At 47.7% G+C, this 24,503-nt stretch overlaps 1 protein-coding gene across 1 annotated transcript; it reads right to left on the bottom strand.

The window, feature by feature from the left end:
* Positions 1-1,497: 1,497 nt before the first annotated feature.
* LOC101699324 (arylsulfatase H) lies at positions 1,498-18,130 on the bottom strand. Its single transcript, XM_004867377.2, has 9 exons — positions 18,024-18,130; positions 16,928-17,049; positions 13,934-14,059; positions 11,175-11,598; positions 9,380-9,516; positions 8,610-8,744; positions 3,973-4,135; positions 2,515-2,636; positions 1,498-1,865 (listed from the first exon to the last, which is right to left on the bottom strand). The coding sequence occupies exons 1-9, from the start codon at positions 18,128-18,130 to the stop codon at positions 1,498-1,500; spliced, it is 1,704 nt and encodes a 567-aa protein (XP_004867434.2).
* Between the last annotated feature and the right edge of the window lie 6,373 nt (positions 18,131-24,503).

A 24,503-nucleotide genomic window follows, 5' to 3' on the forward strand; every position in this document is an offset into this window, starting at 1 on the left:
TGAGAGATATAGGTCTAGTTTTAATCTTTGGCAAGTTGAGACCCAATTTCTCCAGCACCATTTATTAAAGAGGCTATCTTTCCTCCAGTGAGGGCGTTTGGCTCCTTTGTCAAAGATGAGGTGGCTGAGTGTGTCTGGAGTTGTTTCTGCATCTTCTAATCTGTTCCACTGGTCCTCAGGTCAGTTTCCATGCCAGTACCATGCGGTTTTTATCACAGTAGCTTTGTAGTACAGTTTCAAGTTGGAGATTGTGATACCCCCTGCCTCTTGGAAACACCCCTATTAGCCATCAGATGGAGACTGGATAAAGAAAAATTGTTTTTTTTTTTTAATAAAATGGGGTACTACTCAGGCATAAAGAGTGCGAAACCAGAGACATTTATAGCTTAATGGATGCACATTGAGGCCATACTCTTAAGTGAAATAAATAGGACACACATGTGTAAATAGCGAATAGTTTCTCTAGTGTGAGAAACTGAAAGTGTAAATAAGGATCAAAATGTGTACTCGATAATGTGAAATAGGGAGAAATGCTCCAAAGGAGTAGGGGAAGTGGGAGGGGTAGGGGAAAGGAAAGAAGGGAAAGGAATAAATATGAGAAAAGAAAAAAATGGAAACAAAGTCTTTGTAAATAGGGAGCGGTGGAGGGGTTGAAGGGAGGGCAGGGGAATGGGGAAAAAATAAGAACCAAGATGTATCACGTAAAGGTGCAAATTCCCAATGATGAATGTCAGCATACTGTATACCTAAAATGTACCAATAGTATTAATTTTTAAAAAGACATCTTATTACAGCGATCCATGCACACCTATGTGTATGGCAGCACAGTTTGTCATGGCTAAATCTCTAGAAGCAGCTCTATGTTCATCAATGGGTAAATGGATAAAGAAAATGTGATATATATGTACAGTGGAATAATACTCTGCCATAAAGAAGATACTCGAAGCATGTGTAGGAAAATGGATGCACCCTGAGGTCATAATGTTAAGTGAAATAAATCAGACACATGAGCTTAAATATTGCATGGTTTCTCTTACATGAGAAGCCCAAAGTATAAGCAAAGATCAAAGTAAAAGAAGGATGATAGGAAATAGGGAGAGAGATATTTTTGAAGTGAGTGGGAACCCAATGATAGAAGGAGGGGCAGGGAGGGAACAGGGATTGGAGATGAAGAATGAAGTTTGCTTGTGTACACACACCCACTGCACACAACAAATGTGTTCACTGTGCCCCGTGCGCATGTGCTCATAAATAAGACAAAGAAAAACTGTGACTTGATTCATTGTAGATCTATTAAAACAAACATCCCGGCTCCTGTCTCATCTGGGACCACTTTCCCAGCACTGGGCTCCTCCTAGAAGTTGTAGGGATGAGCTGAGGTTGATCACAGGAACCTGGAAGTGGCGCCATATTGGATTCTAAATGGATGGATCCAATGAAGACTCTGCAGTCATCAGCACGGTGCATCTGCGCCACATAACAAGCATCCCCATTCGCTCACGGGGCCGCCAGCAGGATGTCATCCTCTCGGTCACACCCACAGAAGGGGAAGGTCCCACAGCAAGGCTGCAGCCAGGGCTTCCAGAGCGCGTTGAAAGCTGACAACTGCTGTGGCACCGGAGTCAGCGTCTTGCGGTGCTGCCTCACTGCCGCTCCGATCTTCTTCATCACGGAGTCGAAGGCGGGGTGGTTGTCGGGGTTCAGTTCCTGGGCTTCCGCGGGGTCTCTGGAGATGTCGAACAGCAGCGGCGGGTCGTGGTGGGTGACGGCCCCGGAGCAGGCGCACAGCCCGCTCAGGTAGCACGCCCCGGCACCCTCCGGGGAGAGCCTGGGGGTCACAAAATGGGCCTTCCAGGCCGTGGCGCCTGAAAGGAGAGCAGAGCCGGTGATTCTGTCCTCGTAGCTGTTTTAAGACCCATGGTGTGGAAAAGACGCTCCCCAAATGCTCCCCTCCAGGGGAACACTTTCCCCTGGATCTTCCTCTCTGTCTGTCTGTCTGTGTCTGTCTGTCTCTCTCTCTCTCTCTCTCACTCTGATTGCCTTTTCTTTCTTCCTGCTTTCCAGCCTTCCTGCACTTCTTGGTTCTTTGCTTCTTTCATTCCTCCTTTGTCCTTTTCTCATTCCTCCTTCTTTCATTGTATTTGCTTCCTTCCCTTGTCTGCTTTCTCCCTTTCTTTCTCTCCCTTCCCTCCCTTCTGTCTTGCTCTCTTTCTTCCCATCCTTCCTTTCCTTTCCTTTCTCTTTTTCATTCCCTCTCTCTTCCTTTCCCATCCTCGGGGTCTCATCCCCCGATCCCTCCATAAAGTTAAATTCCCTTCGGTTCATCTTCACACACGCGCACGCACACGCACCCCTCATCCACCTCCTGCGTCCGTGCCCCATTTGTTCCCCGGACAGGGAAGGGCTCCCACCTCGGGGCACCGTGGGGCCTGCTGGGATGTCCCCATCCCCAGGTGCAAAAGGAGATGGCAGCTGGGTGCCCTCCTGGCCCCCGACCCAGGCCTCCCCACTCACAGTCCCTCTGGTGCCAGCGGACAGCGTGCAAGTGGACACCGCAGTAGTGGAAGAGGAACTCGTGGTCGGAGTGGGCCGCCCTGCCCTCCAGGAGGGGCATCAAGTTCCGGCCGTCGATCACCCTGGGGGAAGGCAGGAGGGCGGACCTCGGTGAGAGGGATGCGGCCTCCCCCAGAAGAGGATGAGGGAAGTGAAAGGCGCCAGAAGGAAGGGAGAAGGAGACGAAGGGGAACCAAAAGAGAGGACTTAAAAACTCACGACACTTCTTCACCCCTTTTCGAACCAAAGCAAAAATTAAAACACGTCATTAGGGCTTGCCCATCTTCCAAGGCCTCGGGAGGGATGTACAGGTGCAAACGTCACGCGGATGTCTGCAAACCTTTGCTGCGAGTCAAGGAAAACCACAAATAGGGGCAGCAGCACACGCCTGTCATCCTCGCACTCTGGGAGGCTGAGGCAGGAGGGTGGTGATGTGAAGCCCACCCTGGGCAACTTAGGGAGAAATCGTGTCAAAAGAAGCAAAGGTCAGTGATGCAGCTGAGTGCAAAGGCTCTGGGGTCAATCCCCAGCACCACGAAGGAGAACCAAATGGAATAATGGACTCCACAGCTGATAAACACACACCAACCTCAACACATGGAGGGTGTCACCAGTAAACTGTATGATGCATTTACACATTTGAAGACCCAGAGGGAAACCTCAAAAGAGAAAACACAATGCAATCGCAACCATTTTTTATGATTCAACGCCGCATACAGGTACACATGCTTCCTTTCATTCAAAACCAGCAATTAAGGAATAGATCGAGTGCTAGAGAAACCCAAATCCTCAGATGCTCATGTCCCCTTTATGGACCTGGTGCAGGGTTTGTTCGAAACCTACCCGCATCAACTGTGTAGTTTAAATCATCTCTAAATGCCTTCTAATTCCTCGCACAGGGAATATGGTGTGGAAATCATTCTGACACTGCATTGTCCTGGAGATAATGACACACGGATGTGCATGCATACTGTGGGACTGGCTGTAGAATATAACTACATCCCTAAACCACATCACACAGCAAGGCTCATACTCTGTGCAGATGCACTTTGCTGCCTTTTCGAGTGTTTCCTACCCAGTGTTCCTCAAATCTGCAGATATCAGATGCAGACAGAGGCAGGCTGTATCTAACTGATGGTCTAGAAGTAGAGAAGGGAGTCAAAACGAAGCAGGTTCAGACTGCAGTCAGGGAGGTGTGTGTATAGATGTTGTTAATGAGCATCGGTGAGTGGTAAGAGATTTTCTAACAGGAAAAGAAACACTTTGACAATGCATGCACCGGGGGTGACCAATATTCCCTTGGGCAAAGCATTGATAGTCAATCAATACCACACACACACACGCACACGGAATGGTTGAGCATGCACAGGCTGCCACATAAAACCGTCCCATTGGGACCGAGCACGCTGGGGTCCATACCTGTCCTGGGGCAGCATGGCCCCGCCTATGTAGGCCAGCGTGGGGAAGATGTCCATCAGGCTGGTGGCCCCATGGATGACCTTGCCCGCCTCCAGCACGGCCGGCCAGCGGAAGATCCCGGGCACACGGATGCCCCCTTCCCAGCCACCCATGCCTCTGCCACCTGCAAACAGAGAGACAGAGCTGAGTCCACCCGACCCGTCCCACTGCACAGTGGCATGGAAGAGCAAATGGGACAGCGCCTCTGTGTCTGCAGTCTTCTCCCTGAAATTGGAGAAGTGATCCTTGATGACATGCTGCCTTTCCTGGAATGCAAACCCTGGCTGTCAACCTCTAGAGCACAAGTCATGAATTCGAGAATAATAAAAAAGATGGTGGCCTGAAGACAGGAGATATTGTGTGCACGTTAATGCTGCAGAGTTACAGACTTTTTTGTGGGTACTGGGAATCAAAGCCAAGGCCTTTGCCCTGTACTACATCCCTAGCCCTCTTTGATGCTCATTCATGTACTTATTTATTTATCCTCCTTGAGATCACATCTTGCTAAGTTCCCCTGGCTAGGCTCAAACTTGCCGTCCTCCTGCTTTGGCCTCACAAAGCACTGGCTGATACTTTGTTTTTCTGCAGTGCAGAATAAACCTGCATTGAAGCTCAGATTACACAACTCCCAAGAAGCCTGGAGAAGGCTCATACTAAACAACAGGCACAAACTGGTAAGTGGAAATAGAAATGGCAACACAGGAGGTGAGGAATATTTTCTGTTCTCTCTTAGGGCATGAAGGAATTATGAGGAGAGGGAAGAGAAGATCTGGCTAGCTTGCAAGTCCATAATTAGAATTAGATTTGGCTTGAAAAGATGGAAAACTGGATTCCTTGTTTGGAGCCAATGAGCAGCACTAGAAAGGTGAGTTCTACCCAGTTGTGGTGACCTGCAGGAACCAGCTAAAGGGTTTCTCGGGTCATCTGCTGATTCTCCTTAAGGAGCAAGGAAGAGGGGAGTGTGGAATAGTCAGTAGCTCCACACCAGACAAGTGTTGAGAATCACTTCTTCAACCAGGGCCTCCTAGGTTACTTTTCAGCCCCCCAAAAATAAAGTCTAGTGATTTTAGAAACCATCTTGAGATGGTGGGATGGGGTGTGGAATATAAACATAAATAAGCCCCTCAGCCAAGTGACACAGTGAAGTTCATACGAAATCTTTGAGAACAACATAGGAACTTTCACGAGGTGGAGTGGAAAATATTCCTACTCTGGACAATCATAGAATGACTTTTATGTTCGTCTCTCAGGAACACAATTGACAAAGAGAACACAACACAGGGTCTCTTCCAGGGAAAATGAAAGAAGGCTCAGTGCAGAAGTATGCTCTGGTCTGGACAGGATCCAAAGCCGCTTTGTCCCATCAGCACCATCTTTGCTCATAAGGAGCTCTTAGGTTCCCTGGACCACATTTATGGCTTTCGTGTTGCCATCACCAACACCTAGGTAGGGAGCCACTATAACACGATCTTCATGCCACAAACCTGTCACTGGGAGACACAGGAAGAGCATCATGAATGGTTTACCCAGGACAATCAAATGCGTCTATTCACCTCAGTGAGCTTCCTGTCCCCTGCCTCAAACAATGGAAACTCTACCTGGGTATGGTGGTACACACCTGTATTCCCAGCACTCTGGGAGGCTGAGGCAGGAGGATCACAATTTCTAGCCCAGTGAGAGCAACTTAGTGAAACTCTGTCTCAGAATAAAAATTAAGAAAAAAAAAAAAGACTAAGGGTGTAGCTCTGTGTGGGCACCTGAGGTTCAATCTCCAGCACCAAGCAGACATAGCAAAGGATGGAAATTGTCACACCCATGTTGCCAATTCTCTTGCTGACATATGTGTACTTCTTATAGGAGGTAGGCTTTGTGCACAGATACACACACAGGTCTGTACAAGCTATTTTGATAATGAGTGTAACATAATATGATACACCATTCATATGCATTATAGTAAAAACACACCTTTTGGGATATATAGTTAGTCACATGTCCTTTGCACCTTTGCTACTACACATAGCATCAATATGTTCTTTTCTTATTAATAAAATATGCCTACCCCAGGTTGGCATGGCAACACCAGGGGGAGGGAGGTAGATGGATGGACAGATGGATGGGTGGTTGCACAGGTGGGTGGATGGATGGATCAATGAGCTGATCAATTGATGGATGGACAGAGACAGAATAGATAGATTATAGAAAAATAATTGGATGCATGAATGATGGATGGATAGGTAGATATATCAATAGATAGACCATTGGACCAATGGATGGGTGAACTAATGGATCAGTGAATGGATAGAAACAGAATAGAATAAGATGATAGATAGATAGATAGATAGATAGATAGATAGATAGAATAATGATTGGATCTGTGGATGGATAGACAGGTGGATGGAGAGATGATGGGTAAATGGATAAACTGAAGGAGTGAACAATCAATGCAAGGATGAAGATACACAGTAGATAGATGATAGATAAATGGATTGATGGGTGAATGGGTGGATGGAAGGTTGAATGGATAGATGGAGAGGTAGATCAACAGATACATAAAGCAATGCACAGATGGATGGGTAGATGGATGGGTGAACTGATGGATCAATAAATGGATAGGAACATAATAGGATAGATACATAGATGGCTAGATACAGTCACATCTAACAAGGACATTTTGCTCAAAGATAGACTATATATAAGACATTGCTCTCATAAATCATTTTCTATTGATTCATAAGATATAATACTGCAGTATATGTAATCCCTTTTTCTGTATCTAAGTATATATAGATTCATACACAGACCAACAGTGGGAATAATTTCTGAGAGAGGCGTTTTATAGATTTTATGGCTATGTGAACATCCATGTGGGCTTCCTCACATTTAGAGGGCTACGATGTCCCTAGTGACCATTCAGAGGAGACTCAAACCTCTCTAAATATTTCAACACTGAATTTATTGAGACATCATGAAATTAATTAAAGTTAACAAGTGACCTTTGGCCTCTCCCAAATGACAAGAGGTGCTCAAGGCGGTGGCCATGAGCATCCAGATATTTGCTATTTTTCTTTCCCTGGAGTGTGTAGACATTTTTTGGCAGACTCTGTGTAATCTAACAGATATAAGCCAAAGTTTATTACTGAACAATGAAACAGAAAATTTTTCAGATCATGCAAACAAAGATAATATTTTAAATAAGAATTCAGACTTGTTATTCCTCTCCTCGTGTCCCTCCCCCAGCCTCCCAATCCGCATACACTTTTTTAGAAAGTATAAAGAAGTTCAAACGCTCTTGCGTTTACAGTGAAGGCAACACAGCTACCTGTCCTTGTTTTGGTACTGGGGATTGAACCCAGGACAGGACCTTCCCAGTGAACAACCTCCCCAGTGCCTTCACTTTTTAAAAAATTAAGTTTATCAGTACATTTTAGGTGTACATTAGGATCACATTCATCACTGGGAATTTGTGAAACCAGCAGCCAACATCCCTGTACTTTTTTTTCTGACACAGGGTCTCACTAATTTACTGAGGCTGGACTCAAGCTTGAGAGTCTCCAGCCTCAGCCACCCAGAGCTGGCAACACAGGCCTGCACCATCACACCCAGCTAAGGCTCTTTAAGGGTGTCTGTCTTGGGGGATTTCAGAACCTGAGGAAAATGGCACAGGGCACATTCTTTTCTGAGACAGTGTTCCTTGGCCTGGCTTCCCAGTTCCATAAGAGCAGCTTCAACCAGGTTGTGGAATGCATGGAAAGAGGCTGGAAGCACCTGCCTACAGTGAGGAGACACCAGGTAATGGTGGAACATAATTCTGTTCTCACACCTTGGGGTGGGGTGTGCTCCAAACACCTGGAGCCCTGCTCTATCCATCCATCCATCCCTCCATCCATCCACCCACCCATCCACCCACTCATCCATCCATCCATCCATCCACCCACTCATCCATCCACCCATCCATCCATCCACCCATCCATCCATCCATCCACCCACCCATCCATCCACCCACCCACCCATCCATCCATCCACCCATCCATCCATCCACCCACTCATCCATCCACCCATCCATCCACCCACCCATCCACCCACCCATCCACCCATCCACCCACCCATCCATCCATCCACCCATTCATCCATCCACCCACCCAACCATCCATCCATCCACCCACTCATCCATCCATCCATCCACCCATCCATCCACCCACCCACTCATCCACCCATCCATCCATCCATCCCTCCATCCATTCACCCACCCATCCATCCACCCACTCATCCATCCATCCATCCATTCATCCACCCATCCACCCACGCACTCATCCATCCATCCACCCACCCATCCACCTGCTCATCCATCCATCTACCCACTCATCCATCCATCCATCCATCGAGTCATCCACCCATCCATCCATCCATCCACTCACCCATCTATCCATCATTTATCTATCTATCCACTCATCCATCCATCAATCCACCATCCATCCATCTATCTATCTCTCTATCCACCGATCCACACATTCTTTCATGCACACCACAGCCCACCCAGGAGAATAGCCCTGGCCTGTGCTGAGTTGCAGGACACGGGGAACCTCCCCTCTGGATCTCACCTTTGTAGACACTGTTCCAGCCTCCCAGCCGGGCTGCGCCGTCCTGAACCTCCAGGCAGCCACCATTGTCTGAGGTGAAGTAAACCAGGGTGTGGTTGGCCAGACGCTCCTGATCCAGTGCCTGCAGGATTTTACCTGGGGTTGGGAGAAGTGGACACAGCGTTACCTGGCAGGTGCAAGCGAACCACTGCCCCACCTAGACATGCTGGTAGGGGTCAGGGGTCAGGCGTCAGGGGTCAGGCAATAGGGCAGCCCAGCAACTGGCAGGCACTTCCTGAACAAGAGGCTGTGCAACCCGGGTGTGAGGGAGACTAGGGGAGAGTGTTCAAATGACAAGAACATCACTACAGTAACAGACACACTGGCTGAATCCTCCCCCTGCCTCGCTTCGCACACCCTCCTCCCAGCGTCCTGGCCACTTCCCGCAGCCCCTCTGGAGTCCTCTTTCCTGAGGTCTTCACCGGGTGTGATCACAAACACAGTGACTGCTCTGCTAGGTGCCATCCAGCGCAAAAGCAGCTTCTGTACCTCTCTCTCTCTCCTACTCTGGGAATTGATCCCAGGCTCTTTGTCCTAAGCTACATCTTGAACCCTTCTCATTTTTCATTTGGACACAAGGTTTCCCTAAGTCTCTAAGCTGCCCAGGCTGGGTTCAGACTCATGATCCTCCTGCCTCAGCCTCCCAGAGTGCTGTGACGACAGGTGAACACCACCATATCCTCTGCAGAATCGTTTTTCCTAGGACTCGGACTCGATATCTGCATACTTACCCACCATCCAATCCATTTCTTCCACATTGTCCCCGTATAATCCATATTTACTGTGCCCCACGAACTTCTTCCTGGTGATAAGCGGGCTGCGCACGTGCAGAAAGGCAAAGAAGAGGAGAAAAGGACCCCGCTTATATCTGAGGGACAGAAGGTGGGCAGTTAACTTCAGGAACTGCAGCAGCCCCCAGTGCAGCCACGATTCTGTCCTCATTAGAAGATCTCATCATCTGATCCCAACCTCTCACTGGGGCCCCATGGGCTTTCCTCAAAACCAATTCGCCAAGTCTTAAACACCACGGGCAGCTTCATGGTGACACAATGGCAGGGTTTAAAAGGAAACTAAAAATTTGCATCAGCTCCAAAACCTTTAGTGCGGTCCATTTTCCGTTCTCTGTTATGCAGCTTCGGGTCTGACAGGAAGTCCGTCTTTGGTGGACAGATGATGTCCCTCATAAAGCCAGCACATGTTTCTCTTCTGCCATCTGAGAGCTTTGTCTCAAGTCTAGGATGGGAAGCTCCTGCCCTGAGCAGAGCCCTGGATGTGCCACACAAAGACTCTGATATCCAGGTGGACACGTGCTTGCCCTGAACAGACAAGTTTCCAGATTCCTGTCAATCTGCTAGTGTCTGTTGGAATGGACCCCATCCCAGGGTGAGCAAGAGGACATAAAAGTAAATGCACAACATGCCATTTGTAGAAAGGGGGCCTTTTCCTTCCTTCCTGCTTCACGATGCCTGGAACCCAAGCATGATGGCTGGGTCTTTGGCAACCACTTTGGGCCAGGAGGTTGCTCACATAAGATGGCAGAGGTGGGGCCGGAAGAAATGGGGTGGTAGTAACCTTCTGATATCAGCGCCTCGAGGAATGAATAAACCTCTGTCATTCACATCTCACTTTGGGGGTTCTACTTTTCCTTTTTCGTGGTGCAGGTGTTCAAACTCAAGGCCTCACACATGCTAAGCACTACTCTATCACGGGGCCTGCTGAGACAATGGAAATAAAGCCAAGGAAAATCCACACTGCCGATTTAGGGTGACTCTGATTTCTAACCTAGGAGTGAGCGAGCATGGAAAGAGAAGGGAACACTACATTCACGTCCACATAGCTTCTGCTCAACAACTAAAATCCAAACTTAGGAATAGTTAGATATTTAGTTAGTTATTTGGTTGGATATAGTGAGACAGGGTCTCACTATATAGTTCACGCTGGCCTTGAACTCAGTATGGAGCCCAATCCAGCCTGAAACTTGAGGCGATCCTCCTGCCTCAGCCTCTCAAGTCACAGAATCATCATTTGTGTGCCACCATGCCTGGCAAAACTAGGAATCTCCAAACTCAAAGCCTTTCCCCAGTCGTTTACGGACAGATATGTCCTTCCAGCTGTGTCCAAGATGTGGCAAACTCGAGATCACATCCCAGCCACCCAAGTTTCAATCAGTCGAGGAGACCCTAATCCACATGGAAATAATATAGATTACGATACACTGCTCCGGGTTTGGGAAGCAAAGTGGATCAATGAGGAGAATATGTTCATCTGTCTTTTCCGCATTCAACAACTGTGGGAAATTTATCTTATTCTACCTAAGGAGACATTCAGGTCTATCAGAACAATCACACGGACTATCTTCTCTTACTGTTGCTGCCTGGGATGGAACCGAGGGCCTCGTGCATGCTAGGCTGGAGTCCGACCCCTGAGCAGCAGCCCTCGGCCCCTCCCGAAAATGACTTCGATCCACCCGGTGGAATCAGCGCAGAACCCCCACTCACACAGACAGGTAAAGAAAGGCCTGCATACCGTTCTATGAAGCCCAGCGCCTCCTTCACCAAGAGAGAGGAGACCTTGTCCTCTCTCATGGGCTGCTGCACAATCTCGTGGTTACGCATGAGGATGCAGTTCCAGCGCCGCACAAACCCATAGCTCCAGAACCAGCAGAGGAAAAACAGCACGGCGAGGACGGCAAAGAGGACAATGAGCCCCCAGGGCACCGGGAACCAGCCGGCCAGTCTGGGTACCAGCAGCAGGAGCGGCAGCAGGCCGAGGGCCGCCGTGGAGAGCCAGAGCTTCATCCTGAGCCACCGGTGCAGCTCTGGGGCCTTGGAAGCCTGGCAGTCACCCAGGAGCCCGAAGGGCATCCCGTAGAAGTAGTCGAAGCCGTGGTTCAGGGGGTGGTAGCAGTGGTCGTTTCTGGATGCACAGCTCAAACCTAAGTGCCATTTTCCTGGGAAGAAAGGCAATAAAACCCTTGGCAACACAGCCTCGGACACCCACCTGCTCCTGCCGTCCGAACTCACTTTCAAAAGCAAAGTGAGACCCGGATTTCAGTGCCCAGCCCCTGGGTGTCCTCTCCGTCACCCTGACATGGCTTCAACGCACACTTGATCGCAGGTGTCCGACGCCTCTTTCAACGTGCTCTTCATCCTCAGACAGAAACTGGGCAGCTCACAAGGCCACCCTTGCTGGAAAAGAAGGACTCCTTTTATGCAGGAGAAATAGTTTGAAGGGTATCGGATGACGCTGTGGACCCCTGGAAGTGTTCCGAGTATCTGGACCAAGCCGGGAGCCGACATCAATGGCTTTGTTGTTCCGTGGCCGCTGAGCTTCGGTACCTTGGGCCCACTGGAGCTCTTTCCTGGAGGTAACGCCCACTCCCACATCCTGCCCCATCGAAAAGAAACCAGACTTGTCTAGATGGACTTATTCTCCAACAGCCCCAGATTCAACTCAGCAGCAAATTTCACCAGCGGTGAGGTAATTCCTCTATATGGAACCCATATCCAATGGGCCAAGACAGCTTTTTATTTGCCCATTCACATTATTGTATTAAATTCTACCCAGAACCATCATTACCAAGGGGAAATGGACCATCTCCATGTATTCACAGGTCTGAAGTCACAAAAATGAATAACACAACCCTTGATTGCGAGTTATGTTTGTCCGTGAGCTAAAGATGGGAGAAAGTTCCTCAAGGATAATACAGTGGTACCTTGCTTCAGGAACTTAACTCCTTCCATGATTCTGGTCTCAAACTGAATTAGACAAGCACTGAATCAAATTTCTCCAAAAGATCAACACTGAACCTAACCATTGAATTTTATTTGGTTCTCATTCAACTCATAAAAAGAATGAAGCTTGTGAACCAAGGCACCACCACCTTTCCCACACAGAAAATTACGTGAGACTATGCATTCTACTGGTTGTAAATTCATAGTTTATTATAACTTTTAAACCAAAGGAGCATCATAAGTGTGTCTTACGATGCACATTGATAATTCCCTCAAAGAGATGGTATGGACACTTTCCCTTCCCTCAAATAGAAAGCTAAATTTTTTCAAATCATCTGATCACCAACTGTTGTCTTGGAAGATGACAAGAATATCTGATCAGTCCATAAATCTTTGGAAACTCTTCCTGTATTATAGGTGAGATTCTATTCCCATTCTTCACCAAGAGCACAGACTAGGGAAATAACCCACTAGGAATTCCTCCCACTTGACAGCGAGCCACACCTTCAGTTCTCCAGAGCACAGCATTCATTCCAACATCTACTTGTCTTCTGGCCACCAGCTGTGTCATAAGAGCAATGAGTCCCCTACACAAAATTCCACTTGGAAATCACTGGTCATTTGAGAGATGCAGATGAAAACAACGTTGAGATTCCACTTCACTCCAGAAAGAGTGGCTGCTATCATGAAATCAACCAATAACAAATGCTGGCGGGGCTGTGGGGAAAGAGGAACCCTGCTCCACTGCTGGTGGGAGTGTAGACTGGTGCAAGCACTGTGGAAATCAGTATGGAGATACCTCAAAGAACTAGGAGTGGAAGTCCCATTTGATCACACTGTTCCACTGCTGGGGATCTTCCCCAAAGAATTAAAAGAATCATACCACAGTGATATATGTGCACCCATGTTCATAGCAGCACAGTTTGTAACAGCTAAAACATGGAAACAGCCCAAATGCCCATCAACTGGAGACTGGATAAAGAAGATGTGGGGTTTTTTTATAAAATGGAGTACTACTCAGCCATAAAGAATGAGAAACTAGTGACATTTATAGCTAAATGGATGTACATTGAGGCCTTACTCTTAAGTGAAATAAATAAGACACACGTGTGTAAATACCAAATAGTTTCTCTAGTGTAAGAAACCGAAAGTGTAAATAAGGATCAAAATGTATAATAGATAATATGAAATAGGAAGAAAAGGTCCAAAGGGGAAGGAGAAGTGGGAGGAGTAGGGGAAAAGAGAGAAGGAAAAGGAAAAACTATGAGAAAAAGAAAAACTGGAAGCAAAGTCTTCGTAAGTAGGGAGGGTTGGAGGGGGTGAAGGGAGGGCAGGGGAATGGGGAAAAGAAAAGAACCAAGATACATCATGTAAAGGTACAAGACCCCAGTGATGAGCGTCAGCGTACTGTATACCTAACACGTACCGATAAACTTAATTTTTTACAAAATTCCACTGTGATGGCACAGGCAGGCGAGCATGTTGTGTTTTCACCTTGAGTGCCAACGGGGCTGGCCTTGCTCCCACACACGCAGAGCTCGGGCACCGTACCTATGAGTCCAGTGCGGTATCCCCGGTGCTGTAGCAGCTCCGCAAACGTCGTCTCATTGGCAGGGAGGCCGCCGGATCCAGCCAGCCAAGGGAAGTCGCGGTTCACATCGGAGGAGGACGCCATGCCTAAATTTGCAAATCCAACACATGCATATCATGCTCCAACTCCCCGTGACACTCTGTGAACCCCAGAATGAAACCTGGTGTGTTTGGAATTCCTCCCTTCAGCACTCCGTCAATGCCGTTTTCTCCCCTGTCCTTTTTCTAGCTTTAGATTCACTCTCCAGTGACCCATGGAGGATTGGGAACAAGAACCCAAGACCATGGGGGAACCAGCATCCGTGAGTGTTCAAGCCCCTAATATAAATTGGCTGAGGTTTTCCATTGAACCTATGCACATCCTCCTGTGCAGTCTGAGTCACTTCTAAGTGACTAACAATACCTAACCCAAGGTAGATACTGCGTGTGATAATGCATTGTTTCGAGACTAACACGAAGAGAAATTCCACACACACTCAATACAGAAGCAATTGTTTTTAGCTTTTTCAGTCAATGCTTGGTTGAATCCACATATTCAGCAATGCAGATACAGGAGACAGCTAATCCTCCCTCTTATTAAATGCAAATATTCCCTCAGAATGAGCGATGGTCCATTAAATACTTATGGGACAGCCAGGTGCATTTCAATTTTGTACTAGCAATGAATAATTATTTTTAGGGTAGATATATCCCCAATATTTCATGAACAAATGCTTGCATCAAAAATGTACAAGGTGTGATCAAACTATATGGTGAATGTTTAACTAAAAAAACCTGTATTACAGTAAAAGTGACATTGTCATGAATCCTTTCAAAATCCTCACCTGTCTGTGCACACCCTCCTCCCACCATCCTGGCCGCGTCCCCGCAGCAGCTCTGGAGTCCTCTTTCCTGAGGGCTTCACCAGGTGTGGTCACAAACACCGTGACTGCTCTGCCGGGCGCCGTCCAGCGGAAAGGCAGCTCGGAAACACACGACGCTGTGTCCTCCTCCACCCGAGTCACCGCAGCTGGCACCGTGCGACTCCTGGCTCCTCCCCAAGGTCAGGATGACCGGGAAAGGTCACCGTTTTGAGTCCACTCAGGACACTGAGGCAGCTGGGATGGTGCAGCTAAAGACCCCCAGGGAAGAGGACTCCAGAGCTGCTGCGGACAGCGGTCAAGAAGGCAGGAGGTGGGTGTGCACAGCCGGGGAGGATTTGAGGGGATTCACGGCCCGTGTGGCTTTCACTGTAATAAACTGTTTCTCATTTAAATATTTCCCATTTGTTTTTATCCTATCTTGTATTTGTTGGTGACTGGGAACTGAAAACATAACCAGGCACCTTTATCTGATCTCACCCTTGGGAGTCAGTTCTGAACTCCAGTGCCACGTGACTCTGGGCTGAAGCTCCACATCTGTGTCCCTTTACCCCTGAAATTTAAGGCTTCGTCTTCCCAACCAGACATCTCTAGATGTGGGAGCTAAGCATCCCCTCACCACACACAGCCTACAGCCTTCCTATCTCAAACTTATCCCAACAAAACACTGCACTGTCCAGTGTCAGGTCCTGAAAACCTTACATCTATAAACCCTTCCATTGGCCTTCAATTCCATGACCTGAGGACATAGCTTCTGCCGATACTATGAGAGTCCACCAGCTCATCTCTCTCCTTCCATTCTCTGTCACCTTCCGGGGACTCTTAACATTAGACCTTCTCCCAAATCTAACCTCTCTGATGCTTCCCCACTCACAGCTGAAATTCAATCTTTTGGTATAGTTTATGTTGTCTCTCTGATTTTCATTGCAGCTACCTGCTTCTCACAGACAGCTTGCTGTCACATAAATTATCTTTCCACGTATGTTCCTTTCCTCCTGAGCTCTTACATCCCCAAGAACATCTTCTAGAAGGACTGTCCTCATTTGGCTTATGGGACTTGGGAGCTCTTGTGCATCCTTGGAATTTGGAAAGAGAAATTGCGAATGACTTCCAACTCCTGGACCCCACATAGCTTGGGATATTGTTGTACCTTGAATACGAGGTACTCCCAAAAGGCTCAGGGTATGGAAGACTCGGTTGCTGATGGACTTTGGGTGAGATGATTAGATTGTGATAACTCTGAACTCATTACTGGGTTAATCCATTGATGGGTTCAAAATTTGATGGCATGATGAGAAGTGATGGATGCTTAACAGGTGGTGAATAACTGCTGGAAGTGGGTCATGAGGTGAGATCTTGGGGACTTTATCTGCTCCCTGGCTCCTTCCTCTTTGATTTTCCTCTCTCTCTCTCTGCTTCCCGACCACCATGATGTGAGCATCTTTTCTCCCCCATGCCTGTCCACCGTGATGTTCCTGCCTTGGAGCAGCTGACCATGGACTGAACTCTCTGAGACCATAAGCCAAAATCAACCTCTCCTCTTCTAGATTGTTACTTTAGATATTTTGTCACTGTAATAGAAAGCTGACCGACACAGACATGCGCCTCTTACTTAGAATTTCATCTGCCTGTGAGTTAAAGGCACACAGGTGAACGATGAACTAAAAGAATCAAAATTCTTAAACATACGAGTAGCTCTGTGAGTCTGTCTGCCAATGCTTTGCCCTTCTCAACACAAGAAAAATTCTACATCAGAAGGATGCTCTTGACCAAATCTTACACAGCAAAAGCAGAGGTGTAATTTTTGAGAAATCAAACTGCCCAGATACTGCAAGGTGAAGCTCTTTAAACTTAGATTTCTACTATGCTGAGTGATCATTTCAGAAGGCTGAGGAAGACTTGAAAACATAAATCATTTGGAAAGGCTTGCATGTGGCTCAGTGTTACAGCTCTTGTCCAGCGAGGTCCTGGGTTCTATACCCAGCTTAGTGTAAAGCAGGGAAACATGATAGACAAGAGAGGAAGGAAGGAAGGAAGGAAGGAAGGAAGGAAGGAAGGAAGGAAGGAAGGAAGGAAGGTCAGGCTGACGACGCACCTGCCCGGATGGGGTAGCGCCCAGTGAGGAAGGCAGCCCGGCTTGGGGTGCACATGGAGGCGGCCGCCAGGTGCTGGGTGAGCCTCACGCCCTCGCTGGCCAGGCGGTCAATATTAGGGGTGCTGTGGAGAAATTTTAAAAAAGGAGAATCCACAAGTGAGTTTCTAAATCCCCAAAGAATGATCGAGTTTCAAAGGCATTCTGTCTCAGGTTCAGAGTTTCCCATTAACTCAAAATACATTTTTTTATTAAGTTCCAGATATCAAAGAAATGGTTTAAAATCCTACAGACTGCAGTACCCCTCACCCGGTCTGTGGTGTGGCTTTCTGAGGATTCAGTTACCTGACATCCAGCGTGGTCTAAAAACATCACGTGGAAACCACACTTTCCTGAGGAGCTGGATGAAATTTCAAGCTGTACTTCCTCATCCTACCTGCGGTGAGAATGGTCTATCTGTGCAGCGTATCCACCCTGTATATGCTACCTGCCCTTTACTATAGAATATAACCAAGGCATGGGGCTGTCAAAAACTGCAGCCATCCCCTGAGATTATCCAGCAGGCTACATATCTAAGATGCTACAGCATTGTACACTTTCAACAATGGAAAACAATTTGGGTTTATTCTTAATAAAATAATGAAAATAGAAAATTAAAGTATTAAAAAAATCTTGAAAAAAGATGAACAGTGCGGCCTCTGTATTTCACTACAATAACAAAACAACATTAACCGCTACGAACTAAGGAGGCCAAGGTGCTAAATAGTGTCTTCATTTTTTGCAACTTTCCCGGTACAACTTCTGCTCATCTGTTCTTTCTTTTTTCTAGTACTTAGCAAGGAGCCCAAGATCTCATGCATGCTGAAGATTAAAAAAAAATGCTCTACCGCTGAGCTACGTACCGAGCACTTTTTAGTTTATTTTGAGACAGGGTCTCACTCAGTTGCCCAGGCTGGACTTGTGCCTGAGATACTCCTGCTTCAGCCTGCTGAGCAGCTGAGTTCCTCTCTACAAAGTGCTCTCCACCAGAGCAGAGACGTGGGGTGGGGACAGCAGGTGGCCCCACACCAAGGCGGGGCGTTTTACTGTCCGTCTTTACCTCACTGTGTTATTACCGTAGCAGCATAGATCCCCCACCCCGAGGTCATCCGCCATGAGCAGAACGATATTGGGCCTGGAACTCCTGGTCACCAGCCTGCTGCTCATTCCCACACAGAAGCAGCAGAGGAGCACCCACTGCCAGCCGCGCCTGAAGGCATTTGGGGGGAAAACAAGGGGGAAAAAAAAAAATCACAATTAATGTCTGCATTTTAGGTAAAATCGATCAATTCTCACTGGAGCATGTACCCACTTGGGCTTGCTCAGGAGTCAGAATTTCTTTTCAAAGCCATTTTCTAAGTTAGTATAACATCACGCTTGATACTTCTTTCTTTCTCTCCTCTCTATCTTTCCATTTTCCTACATGGGACTCAAGTTTATCCTTCTTTGTGGCAGAGTAGTACTTCACTGTGTGTAAACACATTTTCTTTATCCATTCATCTGCTGATGGACATACAGGCTGCTTCCAAGATTTAGCTATTGTGAGTTGTGCTGCTATATGCATGGGTGTGCACGGATCACCATCGTATGATGTCAGTTCTTTTGGGAAGACACCTAGAAGGAGAAGAGCTGAGTCCAGTGGAATTTTTACTTTTAATTTTTTGAGGACTCTCCATCCCGATTTCCACAGTGGTTGGACTCATCTACACTCCCACCACGAGTGGAGAAGGGTTCCTTTTTCTCTGCAGCCCCACCAGCATCTATTACTTGATTTCATTTTTCCATATCACAGTCATTTTCAGTGATTGATTTTCCATCAGTCCACGCTTGCAGGACAGGAAGAGTCCATTCCGGGTGGGGAGCTGGTGCACGCACAGAACTAGCATCTCTCTCTCCGGGAAGGTGGCATTTGCTAATGAGGGTTTTAAAATTTGCAAAATTCAATGCTCTATCCCTTTGGGACTCCGTGTCCTTCCAAACACGCAGTTACTGCTAAGTTGGAAATTATCTAAATAAAAGATGGAAACAGGTCTACATTGCTAGTCTGAGGGAACTGGGGAACAGAAGTCCTTTCCAGGCAGTGGAGTGGTGCTCACTCACTTTGGGCAACTATGTGCTTTGGGACATTTTCTAAGAATACAGATGTAAAGGAATCGCATGGGTAGGGTGAGAACACATCCTAGATTTCATCTTTTGTGCTCCACTTTGTGACACTGGGGTTTGAACTTGAGGCCTTTGGACTTTTTCCTTCCTTCCTTCCTTCCTTCCTCCCTCTCTCTCTCTCTCTCTCTCTCTCTCTCTCCTTCCTCCTTCCAGTAGCATTTTGCAAAGCTGCAATCCCCCACCTCAGCCTCCAGGGTCCTCCACCATGCTGGCCTTTGGTTTTCTTAGAGAATCAAATCTGCCACTGCTGTAACTTAAGTGCATTCTCCAAAACTTCACGAGCTGGAAATCTGACCCCCAAGTGCACACCTCGGTGGTCTCTGGCAGTGGGGCCTTGGAGGGGTGTTGGGTTGGTTGCTGCGGACCCCGTGACAGCTCTCCTGGGTTTATAAGAAGGGGAAGCAAGGCCCAAGACCCGCTGGTGTCTCCCCGTGGGACGCTCTTCACCCAGTCAGGTGCTTCCAGAAAGTCCTCCCCCGACAGCAGCCCCGCGGTCTGGGGCTTCCGGCCTCCCCATCCCTGTGCCACGTGAGCCTTCATTCTCGGCACAGCAGCCTCCGGGTGGGCTCAGGTCGTCCCAAGCCCGGGCTCTCTCTGGAGACCGTGTGGGTGTGCATTTGGGGACCATTGCTAGGCCGCTAGTGCCGGGCACTTCCTGTTCGCTGAGGACAGAGGCCTCCTCCCCCTGCAGGTGCCTTTCTCTACGCTCACGGGACTGCTGACCTCGGGATGGGAGAGCAGCCACTGGCAGCTCCTTCTGCTGTGTGGAGCTGAGCTCCTACTGGGGTCCTTCCTTTTAGATTCGGGCAAGACAGGTTCACGTGGGACGAGTGAAATTGTTCGTGTTTCTTTGCATTTTCTCACACCGGGAAGCCGATGGAGCCGCTGCTCGCTCCCCAAGCAGAACTTCAAATGGTGTTCCAGTCAATTGCATCACCACCAACTCTGCATTTCTCCCCTACAAAGCCAACCGCAGCCCCTGCCTGGCGATCACAGGTGCTCTTCGCTCTTCGCTCCTGAGCACCCCGCTTAGTTGCCCACCCACCCTCCTGGCCCTCTCCTCCTTGACCTCAGAGAGTTGAGGGTTTCCACCTTCGGATCCCCAAGTCCTGCAGACACTGGCATCGCGGCCCCTGTGGGTCCAACTGCTCCTGGATGTTTCCAAGAGTGCATCTCCCCAAGCTTGCGTGGGCCTATTGCAGTATTCAAGAGCCCACAGCTGGAAGTGTCAGTCCTTGCTGCACACTGGGTTCCTGGGGGTCACCTGTGTGTCACCCCCAGAGCTCATGCCAGCATGGGGCCCAGGAGAGGACTGCATCAGAAGCCTTCATGCGGGTTCGGCCACCCCAGGGTGTCTCCCAGCTGCTGGGGCTGCAAAATCTCACAGCACACAGGCCCCTAGCTCCTGGGCATCCAAAGGAGCACCCGGGGCTGCCGTCTTCACTCTCGGGAAACCCACTGGTACTGGTGAGAAATACCCTAAATACCCTGTGCTCTCAGCAGGATGCCTGAATACCCAGGACATGGCTTTCAAAGTACTCATGCGATGGAGACAGACAGATGGGAGATGATAGCCAGACAGATGACAGATAGATAGACAGATAGACAGACAGACAGACAGACAGATATGCTGGAAGGATAGACAGAATGGATGGATAGCTAGCTAGATAATGGATGGATGGATGGATGGATAGATAGAAAAATTGATGAATGGATAGATAGACAGATATAGATAGAATGGATGGATGGATGGACAGATGCTAAACATTGATCAATAATGGCAAAGAAACATAGCTACATGTTAGATACAGCTACATAGAAATACATAGATTGTGGCGGATAGATAGATGATGGATATAGACTACATAGATAGAGACAGAGAGAAAGCGTGGATGGATGGGTGGATGTTACAGAGAAATAAGATAGACACATGGATAAATGATGAATGGAGATCAATGCATACATACATCGATCAGTACATAGATAGATCGGTAGTTACATAGATAAATATATACCCAGACAGAGAAGGACACAGGTAGATGATTGACGGCAGATGGGAACCCGATGCGCAGACACACAGCGTTCGACATGAGCAGCCCAGGCTGCTTCAGGACAGCAGACCCCAGTCCACGAGGGCTGAGCCCGTCCTAACCCTGCACGACCTCAGTTAAGGCTGCAAAGCACAGAAAGCAAAACTCAGGGAAAATGTAAGATATTAATTGACAGTCCACAGTAGCACGGGATTTTTAAACACAGATCTCTCAGATCAACAGCAACCAAAATGAGCCTCAATACAGAAATCGTGGACAGCCATCGGTTCTCTCCAGACACGAAACGAGACAATTCCGCGTGCATTTCTCTACTCACCAGTCACACAACGGTTGTCGCATGGCTTCTTAACTTGTGACCTGGGGCAGAAAAGAATAAAATTAGAACATCTACAAAGCAAATTGTAGTCGGGCGTGGGGAAGCACGCCTGTCATCCCAGCACTCTGGAGGCTGAGGCAGGAGGATCGTCACAAGTTTGAACCCAGCCTGGTCTACATAGGGAGACTTGTCTCACAAACAACACAAAACAAAACAAAAACCAGCAAATCTTTCTTTGTCCTGAGACAGTCAGGAGTCCGAGCTGTTGATTAGAAGGTTGTGCGCTCAGGCTAGCTCTCATGGTAGAATTCCCAAAACTCTGCTGACCCCACAACAAAACCCTTCTGTGTTGGAGTCAGTACAATCAAAAATAAGCAATAGCAGAATCTCAGCTACTTTGGTGTGCTGCTGTGCTAGACAAACACATTCTTTATGTAGAGTGGTTCTAGTGATATCTACCTCAAAATGGAGAAAATAAACAGCAGACACCTGCCACGTAGCCCTGGTGGCTGAATTCATTTCATAAGGGAGAAAATACCAAGTATTTATGATCCCTTCATGAGCAGCTTATTTACCTACCATCAGATGAATGGATAAAGAAAATGTGGTATTTACACACCACGGAGCACTACTCTGCCATGAAGAAGACAAGCTTAAGCTTGAGTCATTTGTGGGGAAATGGATGCACCCTGAGACCATAATGCTACCTGAGGTAAATCAGACACAAAAGCTTCAGTGTCATGTGGTTTCTTTTATAAGAGAAGACCAGAGTATAAAAAAGAGCAAAATAAAAGACTGAAAAAGGAAACTGGGAGAGCGTTTGCAAAACAGAAGGGGATGGAGAAATGGAGGGAACAGAGGGAGAGGGGAGTAAAAAAGGACGCCACGGGCTGTGTACGCACTGCACACATGGACTCAGGAGAGGGAGGGTCTGCAGAATGATCACATAAGCCGAATCTCACACCACACATCCTGTTCGCACCACATACGAAGCCGATGGGGCTTTATCGTTTCTCAGGGGCTCACACGCACTTGGCCCAGCTGGTCTCTGAAATCTCCAGCTTGGCCCAAGGGGGACCGGTGACTCTCCCGTTTCACAAAGAGGAACTTGGAGAGGTCTTGGCTGCTCAGTGGTAGCCCTGGAATGCAAATGAGGCCTCTGAGACTCAGTGGGGAGTATGCAAGTATTGCGTGTGTGTGTGTGTGTGTGTGTGTGTGTGTGTGTGTGTGTGTGAATGAAAATCCCCATTAGCATCTGAGCACTGCACAGAGCCGGGCCCCGGGGAACGCATCTTTAAGGAGCAAAGATTAACACTGGACCACATTTTCCTCTCCAGTCTTCCTCTCTGAGTTGGGTACTTGGCCTGTTGGGTGGAGTCCACAGTGATTTTCACCTCTCAACCCCACTGACCCACAAATCCACACCAAGAGCATGTCGACGTCCCACGAGGTGGAAGACACACACGGAAATACACGGATCCAGGATGGGCCAGCCTTTGTGCAAAAGGCTCCCAACCACAACCACAAAAGCCCCAGATGATTTTTGGATTTTTCAACAACTGCAGATACGTAACGAGATGTCTTGCAGATGGAACCCAAGTCTACACATGAAATTCACTTATGTTTCAAACATGCCTTCTACTCAAACCCAAAAATACTCCCTCTCTCTCTCTCTCTCCCTCTCTCTCGATTAAACACACAAATGCTCTACTACTGACCTACATCACTCAGCCCGTTGTATTTATTTCGAAAGAATACCTCGCTAAATTATCCAGGCTGGGCATGAACTTGTGATTCTCCTGCCTCAGCCTACCAACTGTCTGGTATTACAGGGCTGCACCACCATGCCTGCTTCACTTAAAATGAATTTTCTACTGCGTTTTTAATGAAACTGCAAATTTTGACCAAGGCCCGTTGATGAAGGTCAGTTGTGGAAATTTCTACATGTGCCCCATGTCTGTGCTCAAAATGTTTCATTTCATTGTGGGGGAGCGCTTTGCATCCTTGGATTAGGGTCGCTCCATCTTCTGTAGCTGTCCCTTCCCTCACTGAGTAAATGTTTCTCCAATGCATGGTCACGAAGAAGAATCACTCCATGGTGCCAACCTCCAGCACTGAGCAGTCTCTAACTACCCAGGAATGAAAACTAATTTTAAAATACAGGGACATGGGAGTTTCCTTCGAGTGACAAGTGATGTCCAGTGATCTCAAAATCCTGCACGTCTGAAAATTCCAGATCTTAGTATCTCCATCTTTTTTATTATTAATTTTATTGGTACATTGTAGGCATACAATATGATCACATTCATCATGGGGAATTTGTACCTTTACGTAATCTCTCTCGCTTCTTATTTTTTCCCCCTTCCCCTGCCCTCCCTTCAACCCCTCCATCCCTCCCTATTTACAAAGACTTTGTTTCCATTTTTTTCATTTTCTCATATTAATCCCATTCCCTTCTTTCCTTTCCCCTACCCCTCCCACTTCCCCTTCCCCTTTGCCCCTTTTCTTCCTATTTCACATTACCTATTATACCTTTTAGTCCTTGTTTACACTTTCAGGTTCTCACACCAGAGAAACTATTCGGTATTTACACATGTGTGTCCTATTTAATTCACTTAAGAGGATGGCCTCAATGTGCATCCATTTAGCTATAAATGTCTCTAGTTTCTCATTTTTTATGGCTGAGTAGTACTCCCTTTTATAGAAAAACCACATTTCCTTCATGCGGTCTTTAGTTGATGGGCAAGTGGGCTGCTTGCAAGCTTTAGCTACCGGAAAGGTGTAGAAATAGCAGAAGTTTTCCATCACGGGGACCTCAGCGAGGAAGAGATGGGGAATTTCCAACGTGGAAGAACCCTGGGGGCAAGAGAGGCTGGAGGACAGCTTGAGATGGAGGGCACTGGAGATGCTGAGCCTCGGGGAGCAGCCACCACCTCGGATCAGATCTTTAAACAGAAGCGAAGACGAGCAGGAGGAGCCGCGTTGCCCAGGAAGGAGGAAACAGCCATGG

The sequence above is a fragment of the Heterocephalus glaber genome, unplaced genomic scaffold (assembly GCF_053883595.1).
Source record: "Heterocephalus glaber isolate CG9 unplaced genomic scaffold, H.glaber_assembly_v1.0 deba00001072, whole genome shotgun sequence".
Classification (NCBI taxonomy): domain Eukaryota; kingdom Metazoa; phylum Chordata; class Mammalia; order Rodentia; family Bathyergidae; genus Heterocephalus; species Heterocephalus glaber.

Bases quoted from the DNA above. Each gene is read 5' to 3' on its own strand.
- LOC101699324 (XM_004867377.2), bottom strand. From the start codon at position 18,130: ATGAGCAGCAGGCTGGTGACCAGGAGTTCCAGGCCCAATATCGTTCTG. The intron at 14,060-16,927 runs GTGCGTCGTCAG...TTGCAAATTTAG, and splicing joins GCGCTACCCCATCCGGGCAG to GCATGGCGTCCTCCTCCGAT. The intron at 8,745-9,379 runs GTAAGTATGCAG...TCCCAACCCCAG, and splicing joins AGAAATGGATTGGATGGTGG to GTAAAATCCTGCAGGCACTG.